This window comes from Lonchura striata, chromosome 4 (genome assembly GCF_046129695.1).
Source record: "Lonchura striata isolate bLonStr1 chromosome 4, bLonStr1.mat, whole genome shotgun sequence".
Taxonomy (NCBI): domain Eukaryota; kingdom Metazoa; phylum Chordata; class Aves; order Passeriformes; family Estrildidae; genus Lonchura; species Lonchura striata.
In genome coordinates, this window is record NC_134606.1 from 41,530,546 (window position 1) to 41,546,028 (window position 15,483).

Below are 15,483 nucleotides of genomic sequence, written 5' to 3' on the forward strand. Positions count from 1 at the left end.
AGCAATCACCAAAGTTGTTGCCATGTTGAGTGTTACACAGAAAACTTATACAATGTAGAGTGCTACAAGAATTAATATTATTTCTGTGTCCTGATTTGACAGCTCTGGAATTTAGTTTTTCTGATGTTCTATTTTCACTCACTGAGCTTGCTGAGGCTCACAATGTCCAAAGTCATAATAGTACAAAGAGAAAATTATTGCAAAGTTCAATTCTGTAACATCTACCACAGTTCAATTTCTGCTCTTGAAATTCTTTTAGAAGCTCGAAAAGAAAATGTGTGATAGATTGGTCCATACATGCTGCTGCAATTATTTAAACAGCATGAAAATTCTGAATATTTTTCTGTACCAAAGCCTACATATGCAACATTTGACCAAAAAATTGTCATTTGAGAAAGTTCTTAGAAGTTTCTAAATAAGCCTTATGGTACCCTTGTATTTTGGGTGCTGCTTCTAAGCAGCCACTTATAAGAAGGATCAAAAAATGTACCACCAGATCTTGACAGCCTGGTAAAATTCATTATGATATGTACATCTGCATGTAAGTTGTAAATATAAATAAGCAGATATACATACACAACTATACTTCTCTAAGAGTTTTGTATACTTTAACAAGACAAAATAATAAAAATAATTTACTGCTTTTCATTTTTTCTTTCTGTTGAGAGGCTACTTTCCCATTAAAAGTTTCTTAATTCTCTAAATTAAAACAACTCAAGCAGCCTTGGTGAGCTATTTTGAGTATAATGTGCTCCCCTATCACTATTATAAAAGCACAGTAATTAAGTCCAACATGATCTCTAAACCCATTCCTTACTTCATTATTGTTCTTCACAACCAGATATTATTTTTTCCTTCTGTAACCTAAAGCACCAACACTAATTAATATTTAATGCCTCATAAAGTGATAGCAAATCCCAAATGTCCAGTCTTTGAGCATGTGCCCACATCAAGTAGTCAGGCAGTCTAGAAAAACAAACAAACAACTGAAACATGGAAAATGTGTGAAATAAACATGTCTGGACTCAACTGAATGAAAACAGACTGACTGAAAAAGCCCCCTGGCAGAGAACCAAAGAGCAGATTTGGAAAAAAAATATTACATTATGGAAGGAATTTGCAGTAGGTGCCTTCACTTCCCAGCTACTCAGATTCTGCTGGGTCACCATGGCCCACAGAAACAAAGAAGCTTCAAGAATTCATTCCCTGTGCTTTTTAACTTCACATTACTTTCCATGAATATGATAATTCCATATTTAATGCCTTTTAAAAGACATTAAAGGAAATATATCAGAAGGCCCAAGAAAACTGTGATTATGTCTTGAGGAGATGTTGTGCAGTGGTTTTGGCTAGAGGTACCAAGTGAGAAGATATATATTTTTATTAAAAAAGTCTAATCTAACAAGAAAATTACTTGCTGATTTCAGAGACTCATAAATTAGGACAGGTCTTTTTCATCTCTGGTTTTTAGTATTGGTAAGGATTTATTTAAAGTTTTACCAAGAAGCAAAATCCCCAGTGAAGCATATAATTTACACCTGAGAAGAGAGAATAAAATAATAATGATTTTCTTCCATAGAGTTTTCAGTATTAGCAGACTTACTTTAGCTGCAATTTTATCTATTACTTCATTCTTTCCAAATTAGATTCTCCAAGTAGGGAAAAAAAAAAATTAAAAAAGGTGTAATGCTCTCAAAGATCACATGTACAGTTCCATTAGTGAATGCAAATTCAATAGTCAATAAAGCAAGGCAAAACCTTCCCTAATTATATAATTACATGACGCATATTAGTAGCAGTGACACAGCTTATACAGGAGCAAAGAAGTGGCTCTGTGTTAAAACAGGCAGTACCTGGTATGGGGATGCTCCTTTACAATTTGCATTCTTTACCCTTAATGATATTGACTGAAAACAATATTTGCATCAGAACAACTCTATATATGAAAGTTTTTCCAAGCCAAAAGAAGAGACATGCAAAAGCCAGGATTCCTCTCTCCCAGCCAGCTCCACATGGCAGCACTTTACAGTATTGCCAACACATGAGCACTGCACAGACCAAGTAGAAAGTCGCCCTCCTCCAGAACATACCTGCTGAGTGCAACCTAGATCTACCTCTCTTCTTACCTATGGTAGGCTTACTATGAGTCTCAGGATGTCTGTCCAACACTGACTTCCTTTTTACCATTGCTTCTTAGGAATAACAAAGGCTGCCACCACCAAATACAAATAAATAAATCAAACTTGGGTCTTTTCAACAGCAAACATTTTGATACTGCAAGTCCTCACTTCTGCTAATCCAAAAAACAATATAGAAGAGGAGACAGAAGAAGCCTTTTCCAGACCTAGGCTGGAAAATACTACCCCAGCCTGCAGCCTTATCAGCAGGAATCACCAGTAACCTCTGGCACCTGAGCTTGAACCAAATGAGAAATGAGACACATTGTAATCCTTCACATCTTTTTAAACTGTGGTGTTTTTTCTACACCATTTCTGGTTCTTAATCATCCCTGAAATGAAGTCAAGCAGTTTCGGAGAGATAAAAACAACTCTTGCATACCTATTGAGACTTTACACAAAAAAAATTCAATTTTACTTTTGTGAGGAATATGATTCATAAGAAAATAAAAGAGATTGTAGTGAGTGTTCTGTTAGTTTAAAAATATGGATATGAAATAGCAGATGTTTGGGCAAAGGAAAGAGATAAAGTAATGCAACAGTTTCAAGTACAGCTAAGGCTGTGGTCAGGCTGTGGCGAGTACCAAATTATCATAAAAATATATCACTTATATTCAACATTTCTTTTTCATATCAATTCAATGTCATACATTCTAAGAGAAAATTTGATCCACTATTGCTTAGTTAGGAGGAAATTACATTACTAATATTTTATACAATGCATTACATTATAATCATATAGACATTTTTCCCTCGTTATTTTAGAATATATCAAAGAATCACAGATAATACTCATATCTACTAAAAGAGCAAAGGAAGCAAGATTTTAATTAAGAGCAACAGCAACAAGAGAAGGAACACACAGCAGAAATTTAATCCTGATATTTAGAGACAAAACTATTTGTGGGAGGGGACTTGGGAAACTGTCCCCCCGAATTACCCTGGGAGGTGACAGGTGTGTAGTTCCCCGCCTCCCCTGTTATCAATCAGTATGTCTGTCATCCCTTGGTGCTAGAAAATTCTTTGTTCTTTATACCCCCATTGGTTCCTTCCCTGAAGCCGCTCTTTCCCCTTACCCTCATTGGTTATAACCCTGCCACTCGACCCTGACTCTGCCCCCGAAGCCTTCCTTCACTGAACGCTTCATGCCTGGACCCTCCCTCTCTTGTCCCAGTTATAATCCCGATTCTGCCCCCTGTTCGAGGCTCTCAGAGCGAGCTCCCTCCCGGAGAGGTTGTTTTCCCTTCGCTCCCTGAATTGCTGTTCCTCAATAAACCCTCCTGGAATTAAAGCCGCCTGTGAGTCGTCCCGCCTTCATAGAGGAAGATTTCATTACGCTATCCGGCTTTCGAGGACTCGGCTCTCTGACAAGCAGAGTGGTCAGAGACCCAGAAGCCCTCAACTGGCGCCCGAACAGACTGACCCCTCTCAGGAGTCAGCCGCAGAGCGTCTCCTCGGCTGCCTCGGCTCTGTGATCCGGCTGCCCGAGGACTGAAAGCGCCGTTCGCCGCCAGTTCCACGAGCGGCTGCTCTTCGTTGAAGAAGATCGCCTACCTCGCGGGCTGCAGACACCTCGTCCTGGTTCGACTTCGAGTTTGGGAGCAGACTCCGAACGGGACGAGATCTGCAGCGCTTCCTCTCCCCTCAGAGGCTTTTTCGTTTTGACAGCGGTCTTCTTTGTGGTGAGTTCCTGGTGCCCTGTCTGGCACCCGACCCTGTCTCTTTTCCTTTTCGTTTCTCTCTTTGTCTCTTTGGGGATTTCCTTTTTTCTGCAGTGAGAATGGGCAACCGCCTGTCTCCTGCCCGGCGGGATTTTTACCTCCACGTTAAATCCTCCCTTGTTTCGGGGAACATTTCTTTTAAAAAGAGGGACCTTAAGGCTTTTGTTAATCTTATTTTCGATAACTTCCCTGACACCTCCAGGGATGATTTTTCTTCTCTTATTTTCTGGGGAAATATTGGGAAACTGTTATACGCATTACAAGTAAAGGGGAATTTTTCTGTGGGGCATTTTTTTTCCACTTTTTCATTCTATTTACACTTTATTTAAACAAAAGGGTGAGAGTTGGGTCCCCGGTTCTCTTAACCCTCATCCCGCCCCCCCCACTCCTAACTCGGTTTCCCCTAAGGGTGGGTCGGGCAGCAGATCCTGCCATAACCAGGCACAGGGCTGCCACCGTCTCCCTGCTGCTCCCCGCCCCACTCTGTCCTCTCCTCGTCCTGGGACTGGCCATCCCAGTGCGAGTCTTTCCTCTCCCCAAAGCCCTCAAACCCCTGTACCCAGTTTAAAACCATGTTATTCGATTCCTGATCTCTGTCACCACACCTCACAAAATGGCGCCGGCCACATGGCCGAGCAGCCCGCCACCGAGGGACAAAATGGCGCCTCCTCTCCACCTCCTCACTCCCTTCGGGCCCCTGCCAGTCCCCCTCAGGTTCCACCTCCGTCGAGTGCCGCCCCTGCGTCGGGTCCCGCCCCTACCACCGCGTCGATTGTTACGTCGTCGGGACCCGCCCCTCCAGCCCCCATGGCCACACCCCTGGGTGGGCCCCCGGTGGGAGGGACCGGCCTGCAGGAAGGCCACGCCCCGGTGGGAGGGACCGGCCTGCAGGAAGGCCACGCCCCGGTGGGAGGGAACCCCCTGCCGGAAGGCCACACCCCGGTGGGTGAGCCTGGCCACGCCTCCCCTCAGGCCTCTTCTGGTTCCCACGCCACCGGAACCGGAGGTCGGCCTGGCCGGAAGCAGGCCATCTTGGCCTGCCGGGCTTCATGCCACCGAAGCCCACCGGCCAAGGGGAAGGTCCGAGCCCTTGCTCGTCCTGCCTCATCCTCCGATGAGGATGAGGACAGCGACAGCCCCCGGCCCACACCTAGGCTGGGAGGTGGGTGGGCCCAGATCAGGGCAGAGGCAATTAAGGATGGGGATTTGGAATTCGCAAGAGATCTGGGGCCGTTCGCAGCACCTGTGGTGAGGACCAGGGGGCAGCGGCCACACTGGGAGCAACTCCCATATGTGGAGATTAAAGAACTGAGGAAGGCTGCCAAAGACTATGGTCGAGACTCTCCTTTCTTTAAGAATGTATTGGACCTCGCTTTCTCGGGCCATACATTGGTCCAGCATGACGTTAAATATATTGCCAAGTCCCTGCTCACTCCCACCGAGCTTTTATTGTGGGACATTCAATGGAGAAAGCTCCTCAAGCCTCTTCTGAAAAAACACAATTTAGCAGAGGCAATTGGAGAGGGAGAGGAAGCCATAGAAGCCCTGGCAGGGGAGGGGGAGTTCAGCCAGCCAGAGGACCAAATACTGTTACCCACGGAGGTCCTAGATGACATCAAGGAGGCTGGCCGAGCGGCACTGTTAAAAATCCCCGATGGGAAAACCCCGCTCCAGAACTTTTCAGCTATTACCCAGGGCCCAGAGGAATCTTTCATAAAATTCGTGGACCGGCTGAGGGAGGCCATCGACCGGCAGATAGACCATCCTGCAGCGAGGGAAGAGCTCCTGAGAAAGATGGCCATGACCAACGCGACAGCCGAGACAAAGAAGATATTAAGGACTTTACCTCAGGACCCCGAACCCACCATCGCACAGATGGTGGAGGCCTGCACGAAAGCCGCCTCCACCGAGACCACTGTCGCCCTTGCAGTAAGTAAGGGGATTGGGGAGGCGATGTTGACGATGAACACCATCCGGTGCTTCGGGTGTGGCCAGATGGGCCACATACAAGCCAACTGCCCATACTGGCCCCCGGAGCAACCACACTACTCGTACACACCCTCCCCAAGACCAATACCCAGGAACCCGATGCCCTACCATCAGCAGGCGGGAAACGGGTCGCGGAGCGCGGGGAGGGGCCGCGCGAGGACAACAAGTGGCCCCTCACAGCGCCCAGGCCTCCCCACCATCCGGGAGGACCGGTGGCCCAGCGGACAGTTCCGGAGGGTTGGTGGAGCCACGACGACGGGCTCCGCCTCTTCCGTAGAATCCACAACTTAGATTCAGACACTCACCGGGTCCTCAAAAGCTCCATCACTGTGACTCTCCAGGATGAGGACCTGGTGAAAGTTCCCGCTGGGTTCCTGGAACCCCCTTACCGTAATTGTGAGGTAACAGTGTTAATACTCGGAGATTGCAGGCTCACACCAGACCATGTTACTGTCGTTCCTGAAGTGGTGTGTTTTCAGCCGGGGTCCGAGGTCACCGTCTCGGTCGTCTGCCATCAACCACCTTGCACCATCACCAAGGGGCTCCCCTTCGCTGCCATGTACCTCCTCGACGTGGCCGACCTCACCGATCCACCAGCACAGGACTATTTCGCTGGACATGACTCCGGGGAAGACAATTTTGTCTTCCTCACACAAAATGTTTGCAAATCCAGACCAATGATTGAGACTGTTTTATCGCTTCAGGGAAAGTCCATCAAACTGGACCTGATGGCAGACACCGGGGCAGACGTCACCATCATACCCCGGTCAAAGTGGCCCCGCGACTGGGAGTTGGTGCCCCCTTGTGGCACAATCTCCGGAGTGGGAGGAGCTGTCAACTCCATGCGCAGCAAACACCTGGTAAGTGTGGAGGGCCCTGAGGGACAGATTGCCACCATTCGGCCTTTTGTTGTTTCATCTAACATCATGTTATTAGGCAGGGACGTTTTGTCCCAATGGGGTGCCCGCCTCGATATCCCTAGCCCTGCATGGGATTTTTAGTATGGGCCACTGCGGAGCGCACCTCCCCACCGCTGAATTGGAAGACCGATGTTCCAGTGTGGGTGGACCAGTGGCCCCTTGTGGAGGAGAAATTAAAAGCGCTCCATGAATTAGTAGAGGAGCAGGTCCGCCTGGGGCATTTAATACCCTCCACCAGCCCCTGGAACACTCCTGTCTTTGTTATTAAAAAACCTGGCAAAGACAAATGGCGCCTGCTCCAAGACCTGCGCAGGGTCAATGAGGTAATCGAGGACATGGGCCCCCTGCAGCCTGGCCTTCCCTCACCCTCCATGCTTCCCCGGGATTGGCAGCTCACAGTCATTGACATCAAGGACTGCTTTTTCAACATCCCATTGTATCCCGGAGATGCCCCCAGATTCGCGTTCTCCGTCCCTTCCATCAATAGGGCGGAGCCTTATAAGAGGTACCAATGGGCCACTTTGCCCCAGGGAATGAAAAATTCTCCAGTGCTCTGCCAAACTTTTGTGGCCCAGGTGCTTTCGCCGATCAGGAAGCTGTTCCCTGAAGCGATCATCCTGCATTATATGGATGATGTCTTGATCTGCGCTGAAACACAAGCTTATCTGCAGATCACACTTTCCAAAACTGTTAAGGCCATTAAAGCTGCAGGGTTTGAAATTGCTGAAGAAAAGATCCAGCTGTCAGCGCCATGGAAGTATTTGGGCTTTCACATTACGGGAAGGACTGTCGCGCCCCAATCTGTCACTGTCAAAGACGACCCACGGACCCTGCGGGATCTCCAGCAGATCTGCGGTACCATCACGTGGATCCGACCTCTCCTGGGACTCACCACGGAGGAGCTGGCGCCGCTCTTCAACCTGCTACGAGGAGATGGCGACCTAGCTTCCCCTCGCGAGCTAACACCTGCCGCCAAAGGAGCCCTGGAGAGAGTCGCTGAGGCCATACGATCCCGTCAGGCCCACCGTGTGGATCGGCTCCTTCCCGTCACCCTTGCCATACTGGGTAAGTGCCCAAACTTCCATGGTCTGCTTTTTCAATGGGACGCTGGGCGGAAGGACCCACTCCTTATCATTGAGTGGCTGTTTCTCCCACACCAGCCAGCGAAAACTATTTCAACTCCTGCAGAGTTGATGGCTAGAATAATAATAAAGGCCAGACAACGCCTCCGGACCCTCGCAGGGTGTGACCCGGCGTGCATTTACTTACCTCTTAATTTGGAACAATTGGAATCCCTGCTTCAGACAAACGAAAGTTTGCAAATTGCTTTAGACAGTTACCCTGGACAGATTTCCATTCATTACCCTAAACATAAAATATTCAAAGACACGTTATATTTGGCCCAAAAGTCATTCAAAAATAAAACACCTATTAAAGGTGCTCTCACGGTGTTCACCGATGGGTCGGGAAAATCCCACAAATCGGTGATCACTTGGAAGGACCCGGAGAGTCAGAAGTGGGAGTCTGACATCCAACTGGTTGAGGGTTCCCCCCAGATCGCAGAACTTGCTGCGGTCGTGAGAGCATTCAAAAAATTTCAGCAACCTTTCAATCTGGTAACAGATTCGGCTTATGTTGCCGGGGTAGCAGAACGGGCAGAACACGCCCTGCTCAAAGAAGTTCAAAACAAACAGTTATTCGATTTGCTCACGGAATTAATCTGGCTGATCTCCCACCGAGAGCAACTCTATTATATTATGCACGTCCGGGCTCACACAGACCTGCCAGGAGCTATTGCAGAGGGGAACCGGATGGCCGACCTCCTTGCAATGACATCTCATTACTCTGCACCTGCACTTTCATTAACCTTACCAGACATCTTTGCACAGGCAAGGCTCAGCCATGCGTTTTTCCATCAAAATGCACCTGCCCTTGCCCGACAATTTAAAATATCAAAAGAACAAGCCAAAGCCATACTAGCCACATGCCCAAGCTGTCAGTCCTTCGCCCTTCCACCGCTGCCAACGGGGATAAACCCCCGAGGGTTGGCAGCATTGGAGCTGTGGCAAACAGACATCACTCACTATAATCCTTTTGGCCACCTGAAATACCTGCATGTGTCCATAGACACATTTTCTGGGGCCGTGTTCGCATCACTCCACACTGGTGAGAAAACAAAAGATATCATCAAACATCTATTCATGGCATTTGCCACATTAGGAGTCCCAAAAGCCATCAAAACGGACAATGGGCCTGGATTCACCTCGACAAGATTCGCACAATTTCTACAACAATGGGGAATTGCCCATTCCACCGGCATTCCCCATAACCCCACAGGACAGGCAATAGTGGAACGCTCCCACAAAGAGTTAAAAAGGCTGCTAGAACAACAACACGATTCGGCTCTGGCCATGACACCAGTTGAAAGATTATGCAAGGCACTTTATGTTCTTAATTTCTTAAATTGTTCTGACCGGGAGCCGAATCCCCCTGCACTCAGACACTTTTGCAATAACACCAGGGCAGTTTTGAAAGAGCGTCCGCCAGTCCTCATCAGAGACCCAGAATCAAAAATCATCTCAGGGCCGTACCCTCTGATAACGTGGGGGAGAGGGTACGCTTGTGTTTCCACAGCCCAGGGTCCCAAATGGATTCCTGGAAAATACGTCAAACCGTACCTGGAGAGCACTACCACAGACCCCCCAGCGAGGAGCAACCCAGCGACCCCATCACAATCACCACCAGATAATGCAGTGGCGTGGCGACGGAGAAAAAAGAAGAGGACCGGAAGACCACCCAACATCGTCTCCCGGGTCCTCATCACAAGGACATACCTACCTCTGCAAGACTTAACAACTTCCGCCACCCCATCCCCTCCTGTGCCGTTCCCTCTACCCTCATACCTAACCCGTCATCCCTTTACCCCTCCGTCCTGAAATTTATTTTTATTTTAACCCAAAAGGGGGAGCTGGGGGAGGGGAGGGAACCAAATGTATGTTGGTAATATTGTTTTGTTTAATTTTAGTACTAGGATGGCTGCCAGAACATCATTCACCCAAAAGGAACAACAGAAGATGTCCCACTGCGCCCAGCTGGTTGCAGCCACGCTTTCCATCCTCCTGTGGCTGCATGTAGCAGATGGCTGGGTGGTACCACAGCCGAAAGAAAACGTCTGGATCACGCTGGCAAAGTCCTTGCAGCAGGATAACCTATGTCTGGCCATGGGCAACGTGGACAATCCCCTGTCCACTTGCCTGGTAGGGGTCCCCTTGGTAGCTGATGATTGGCCGGTATCCAATTCCGACCTGCTCCGAACCACGGGTAGGAGGCCTAACCCGGTCGATACTTGGGATGAGTGGACCAAAATTTTGCCCAACAGCAAAGAGGAACCCCAAGAATTAGACTTACTGGGGTCCTCCACAGCTAGATATTGTGTCAAATTCTATTATAGGAGGCCAAGTCAAAATTGGCACGGAATTGACTTGGCCAAAGACACATACCGGAAAGATGTAACACCTATCAGTAAAAAATATAACAGCCAAACCTGGTGCAATTATACTAGCCAGGTGATTTCGGTTTCATCCACTCATCCCAAGACATTGCCCAGGGGGATGTTTCTTATCTGTGGGGACAGAGTATGGTCGGGAATTCCATCTCGGCTCCAGGGAGGCCCATGCAGCCTTGGCAAGCTTGCTACCCTCACTCCAAACAGAACTCAAATTCTGGATTGGAAAAAAGAGAGACAATTGGCACGCACCAAAAGATCATATGCTCAATTCGACGAAAATTGTGACTCCGAAATTTACGATTGGGGAAAAACAAAGAGGGTCGCTGTATCCATCTTTTTACCATGGTATGCAGCAGCTAAGGCCCTCGGTGAGCTTTCTCACCTGGAGTGTTGGATAAGTAAGCATGCCAACGCCTCGTCTGCCGCCCTCTCCGATCTTCTGGCAGACCAGCAAACCACCAGGCAAGCCACATTACAAAACAGAGCGGCTATTGATTTCCTGCTGCTCGCCCATGGCCACAGCTGCGAGGACTTCGAAGGATTGTGTTGCTTCAATTTAACATCACGGAGCACTTCCATCCAAGCCAACATCCAGCGGATCCAGACCGAAGTACAGGACATCAAAACGGAAACTTCGGCTGTGGACCCCGTCCACAAACTATTGATGCAGTGGGGCATTCCCGGGTGGGCAGCCTCCATTTTAAAAGGACTCTTTTGGATTTTCATAATTGTCCTTCTCATTTCAGTTGCCTTAACCATCTTCAAAAAGACGCTTACCAAGACTTTGGCAAATATTTATTTAATTAACAAGAACGGGGGAGATGTGGGAGGGGACTTGGGAAACTGTCCCCCCGAATTACCCTGGGAGGTGACAGGTGTGTAGTTCCCCGCCTCCCCTGTTATCAATCAGTATGTCTGTCATCCCTTGGTGCTAGAAAATTCTTTGTTCTTTATACCCCCATTGGTTCCTTCCCTGAAGCCGCTCTTTCCCCTTACCCTCATTGGTTATAACCCTGCCACTCGACCCTGACTCTGCCCCCGAAGCCTTCCTTCACTGAACGCTTCATGCCTGGACCCTCCCTCTCTTGTCCCAGTTATAATCCCGATTCTGCCCCCTGTTCGAGGCTCTCAGAGCGAGCTCCCTCCCGGAGAGGTTGTTTTCCCTTCGCTCCCTGAATTGCTGTTCCTCAATAAACCCTCCTGGAATTAAAGCCGCCTGTGAGTCGTCCCGCCTTCATAGAGGAAGATTTCATTACGCTATCCGGCTTTCGAGGACTCGGCTCTCTGACAAGCAGAGTGGTCAGAGACCAAGAAGCCCTCAACTATTCACTGCAAATACTTCTCCTATGGATTAACAAGGAATAAATATAGGCAGATGACAGAACTGATTACAACATACAAAAGAATTATTTTCCAGAGAAACAAGTTAGACTATTTATTATTTGGAAATCTCAGAACAAGGCACAGCAGCACCAGTTCCCAGAAGAGTTTTAAGAAGTAGTTTAATCTGGTAAACCAATCATAATTTTCAAATTGCCATCTGCATAGGCATGCAAAGGGGGGTCAGCACAAAAGCAAGAAACCTTCCTTTCTTCCTTTCTTTCTGCCTCTCAGGGAATGGAATGAGCTCCTTCATCTGCTCTGGATACAAGTAGAATGATCCCTGCACATCTTTTGTACAGTTCAACTCAGCATCTTTAGCATATGCAAGATTCACTTGCAGCAAAGAATAACTGTGTTATCTGGTTAAATGTTAATAAAGTATGATTTCCTATCATAATTTAGGAACTCAGCAACTCCTCACTGTTAAAACCAACATGCAATCACCTCCTTTATTTGGTTTCTGGTCGTGGAGACACTTGTGTATCCAGGGATCTTTGCAAACATCAGCTTGAAAAGCAGCTGGGACACCTAACAGCATACAGACAAAAGCCATCATTTATAGATTAAACTCATTTTTATGAGCCCTGAGCTCCTGTTTGCATGCTGTTAATGAGTTCTAGAAGCTCTGTAGCCCACACTACCTGATTATGATACATTTTCTCTGTAATCTGTTCCCTAAGAAAGGTCTTTCCTCATCACATCATTAGACCTGCAAGAGTCAATAGAGGATGTCTGCATTGTGCCTGTAGAGTTGAGCTCTCCAAAGCCTTTATTGCAGTTTGGCCTCAGAATGGCCTGCAAGGCTGAGCCAAGCCAAAGTGCAAGAGAAACCAAGCAATATATTCAGGAATTCATTGGAAGTGTTCAGTAGCACGGCAAATCTAGTTTGTGTCTTAAATTCTAGATAGGGTCTTTCCCATGCAATTTGCTCTTTCTTCTCTGATTTTTCTGTCTGGTGAAATACTGAGTAATCCTTTTAATTCCCTCTTTAGCAAAAGAAAAAAAAAAACCCAACAAAAAACCCTCCAAGAAGCTACCTCTGAGCTTGCCATAAAGACTAAATTTTAATTCATTTCCAAAATAATAGTGGTTTATGTTATTTTAGAAAATATACAAAATTAAGGACAGAAAAAAGTATTATTTGAGAAAAAATACTTCTGGTTTTCACAGCTTTTCAATTTCATATAAATTTGGTTCTTAGTACTGTTTAAAGCCAGCTGTGTTATATACTGGCTCTCTTCTGTTAAGAAAATAACTGAATTTCACACCTTATACACTATCATATCACAGTGAACCAAGCTAGAATTAAAAAAAAAAAAAAAAAAAAAAAATTACTCCCCTATTGTCTTTGGGAGTCTCTGTCTTTCCAATTTCCTTTGATGAAGTGTCATGGATCAGATCAGATCAGATATAAACCCATTATTTCTTTTAAGTCCCAGAACAACAACCTACCTCCAACCTTCCACTTTAGCAGAGGCTCAGCAGTGTCTTTGTGGTATGGTAAACATACCTGAAATATGAAAGCTGAAATGTGAGTTTGTCATGTAAGCAGTGAACATGAAGAGAAATGAGGCTCTCTATGACAGAACTATTGAAGGAGGGAAAATAAGTTTTGTCTTTTCCACAGGACTCCTTTGTTTTATCCAACCTGTGCGTGGCTCTGCTGAGGGAATCTCATCTTTGGGCCACTGCTGATGGCTCCCATTCAGTGATCACAGCACCACTGGGAGAGAGCACCTCAGCAGGCCTGATGGGAGGAATTAACATTAGTGTGTTTTTATTCACTTTGGAAGGTCAGAATTAGAAAAACAGGCTCACAACCATAAAAACGTCACTTATGTTGCTGCCTGGCAGCTGCACTCATTTACTTGATCTCATTGCTTTTTGGAAATAGACTTCTTATGCTGTAGCTTTCCTTTTTCCTTTTGGGACTTTCATGGCAGGCCAGTATTTTCCCCTGGCATCAACATTTTACGACCAATCCATTATCCATTACCTTCCTGGCACGTGCAAACTTCAGAAAAACCTTGTCTGGGACTTGGCACTCTACCCAGGGCCTGATAAATGCTATAAACTTTATTTCTTCTCTTGTGGTGCAAGTTGGAAAAATATGGTATGTAGTTATGCAAACATGACACTGTCCTCAGCAAAGGCTTCTTTTCAACACAAAATCCTCCAGAAAGAACTGAATTAATTTATTGTCTCTAAAAGCACCACTAAAAGAAAGAGAAAAAAGAAAAAGTGGCAGTTTTCCTGGAGATGTTTGATTCTCTGAGCACACCAAAAAGCTTATATTTTGAAAATAAAACTTCTCATTATAAAAACTTTGAAATTCTGCCTTTAAATCAGTAAAGTGTCATCCATTTCTGAGTGGACTGAACTTAAAAACCAAAGGGGCTCCTTTGAAGACACAAACCTTGCTGCCAACTTTGTCATGAATACAGAAAAGTAAAAGAAACAAAGGTTAAAAGATAAAAGCACAGAAAATCTGGATTACAATAGAAGTATTGCTGTCATCATCTGACTAGATGTGAGATGTGCTCATTGCAGAATATATTTTACTCCCATTGGTTAACACATTAGGTTGTTCTGGATTCCAACTAACAACCATATTTATTCATGAATAACAGCAGAGAAAAAATGAAATTAATTGCAATAATAAGATCTCTACTTAAAGAAAAAAATCCTAATGAATAAGCTGAAAAATCTCCCTGATATTAATAAAAAAGTGTGAAAATATTACTATTTAAGTATTTTGAAAACTGCATCTTGCATTTTAAGTGCTCTTTCCTGTAATACATGTGCCACATTCTCTTTCCTTACCTATTACCAAATTCTATTGCTTTATGAAGTAATACTGGAAAAAATAACATTAAATAGTCCAAGGTTAGCCACCTACTGTGGTTAAAACAGTTACCAGTAAACTAACAGCAGTGCATCTGTGTAGAAGGCAGTGAAAAAGCCACCCCCTCTCTGACTTAAAAATTGCATTCCTGACAGAAGGTCTGAAGCACAGGTACTCTGCAGAACAAATACTTTGGTTCCCTGTCATTCAAAATTGGTGCACTTGTCTAAAATAGTATTTGCTCCCTATGTCATCACATATTTGAATTTCTCAAATACTGATGTTGCTGGTGTGAATCACCCCAACAGATTTTGTAATCATCTGTTCTTTGGGGTTCTTAGGACACTCTGAAAGCATACTCACCAGTGAGACCTCCATAAAAAGGCTTGAGATTAAACTGGTTTTAGGAGAGGCTTTGTTTCTTATTTTACACAAAAATTCAGTGATTTAGTGCTCATCCAACACTTTCTGTCACTCCTCTGCCCAAACTAAAACAGTTATTGAATGATGGCAGGAGACAGACATGTACAGACAGAAACACCCACACCATCAAATATGAGAAAATGGTTCTTTACTTTCATAACCGTGACACTTAATGTCAAGGAAAAGAGGTTTGTGTGGCTCCTGAAATTAGCATTTATTTCTACAATATCTAGCTATTGTAATCTGAGAGACTGGGAAATAATACTCCCAGACTGCCTACTTTACTAGACATTTCTAAAGACATGACAGAAATAACTTCAAGCCCTTCTAAGCCATTCTAAATCAAACAGAAGGTGATTGGAACAAAATAACTTTCATTCTAGTAAATATCTCCACTGTTGAACTTTTGTGAAAAAATATCTCATCACCTAATTGTATAGTTCCAAATCTTTGTAATATTTGCATCTCCTTCAAAATCAACAACTATCAATCATGCCAAGCAACCTGGGTGCAGAAA

At 45.5% G+C, this 15,483-nt stretch overlaps 1 protein-coding gene across 1 annotated transcript; it reads left to right on the forward strand.

Moving 5' to 3' along the window:
• Positions 1-3,691: 3,691 nt before the first annotated feature.
• On the forward strand, positions 3,692-12,569 carry LOC144246146 (uncharacterized). Its single transcript, XM_077782596.1, has 3 exons — positions 3,692-3,859; positions 9,833-10,999; positions 12,383-12,569. Exons 2-3 carry the CDS (start codon positions 9,840-9,842, stop codon positions 12,567-12,569), a joined length of 1,347 nt encoding a protein of 448 aa, XP_077638722.1. The 5' UTR covers positions 3,692-3,859; positions 9,833-9,839.
• Positions 12,570-15,483: the final 2,914 nt, after the last annotated feature.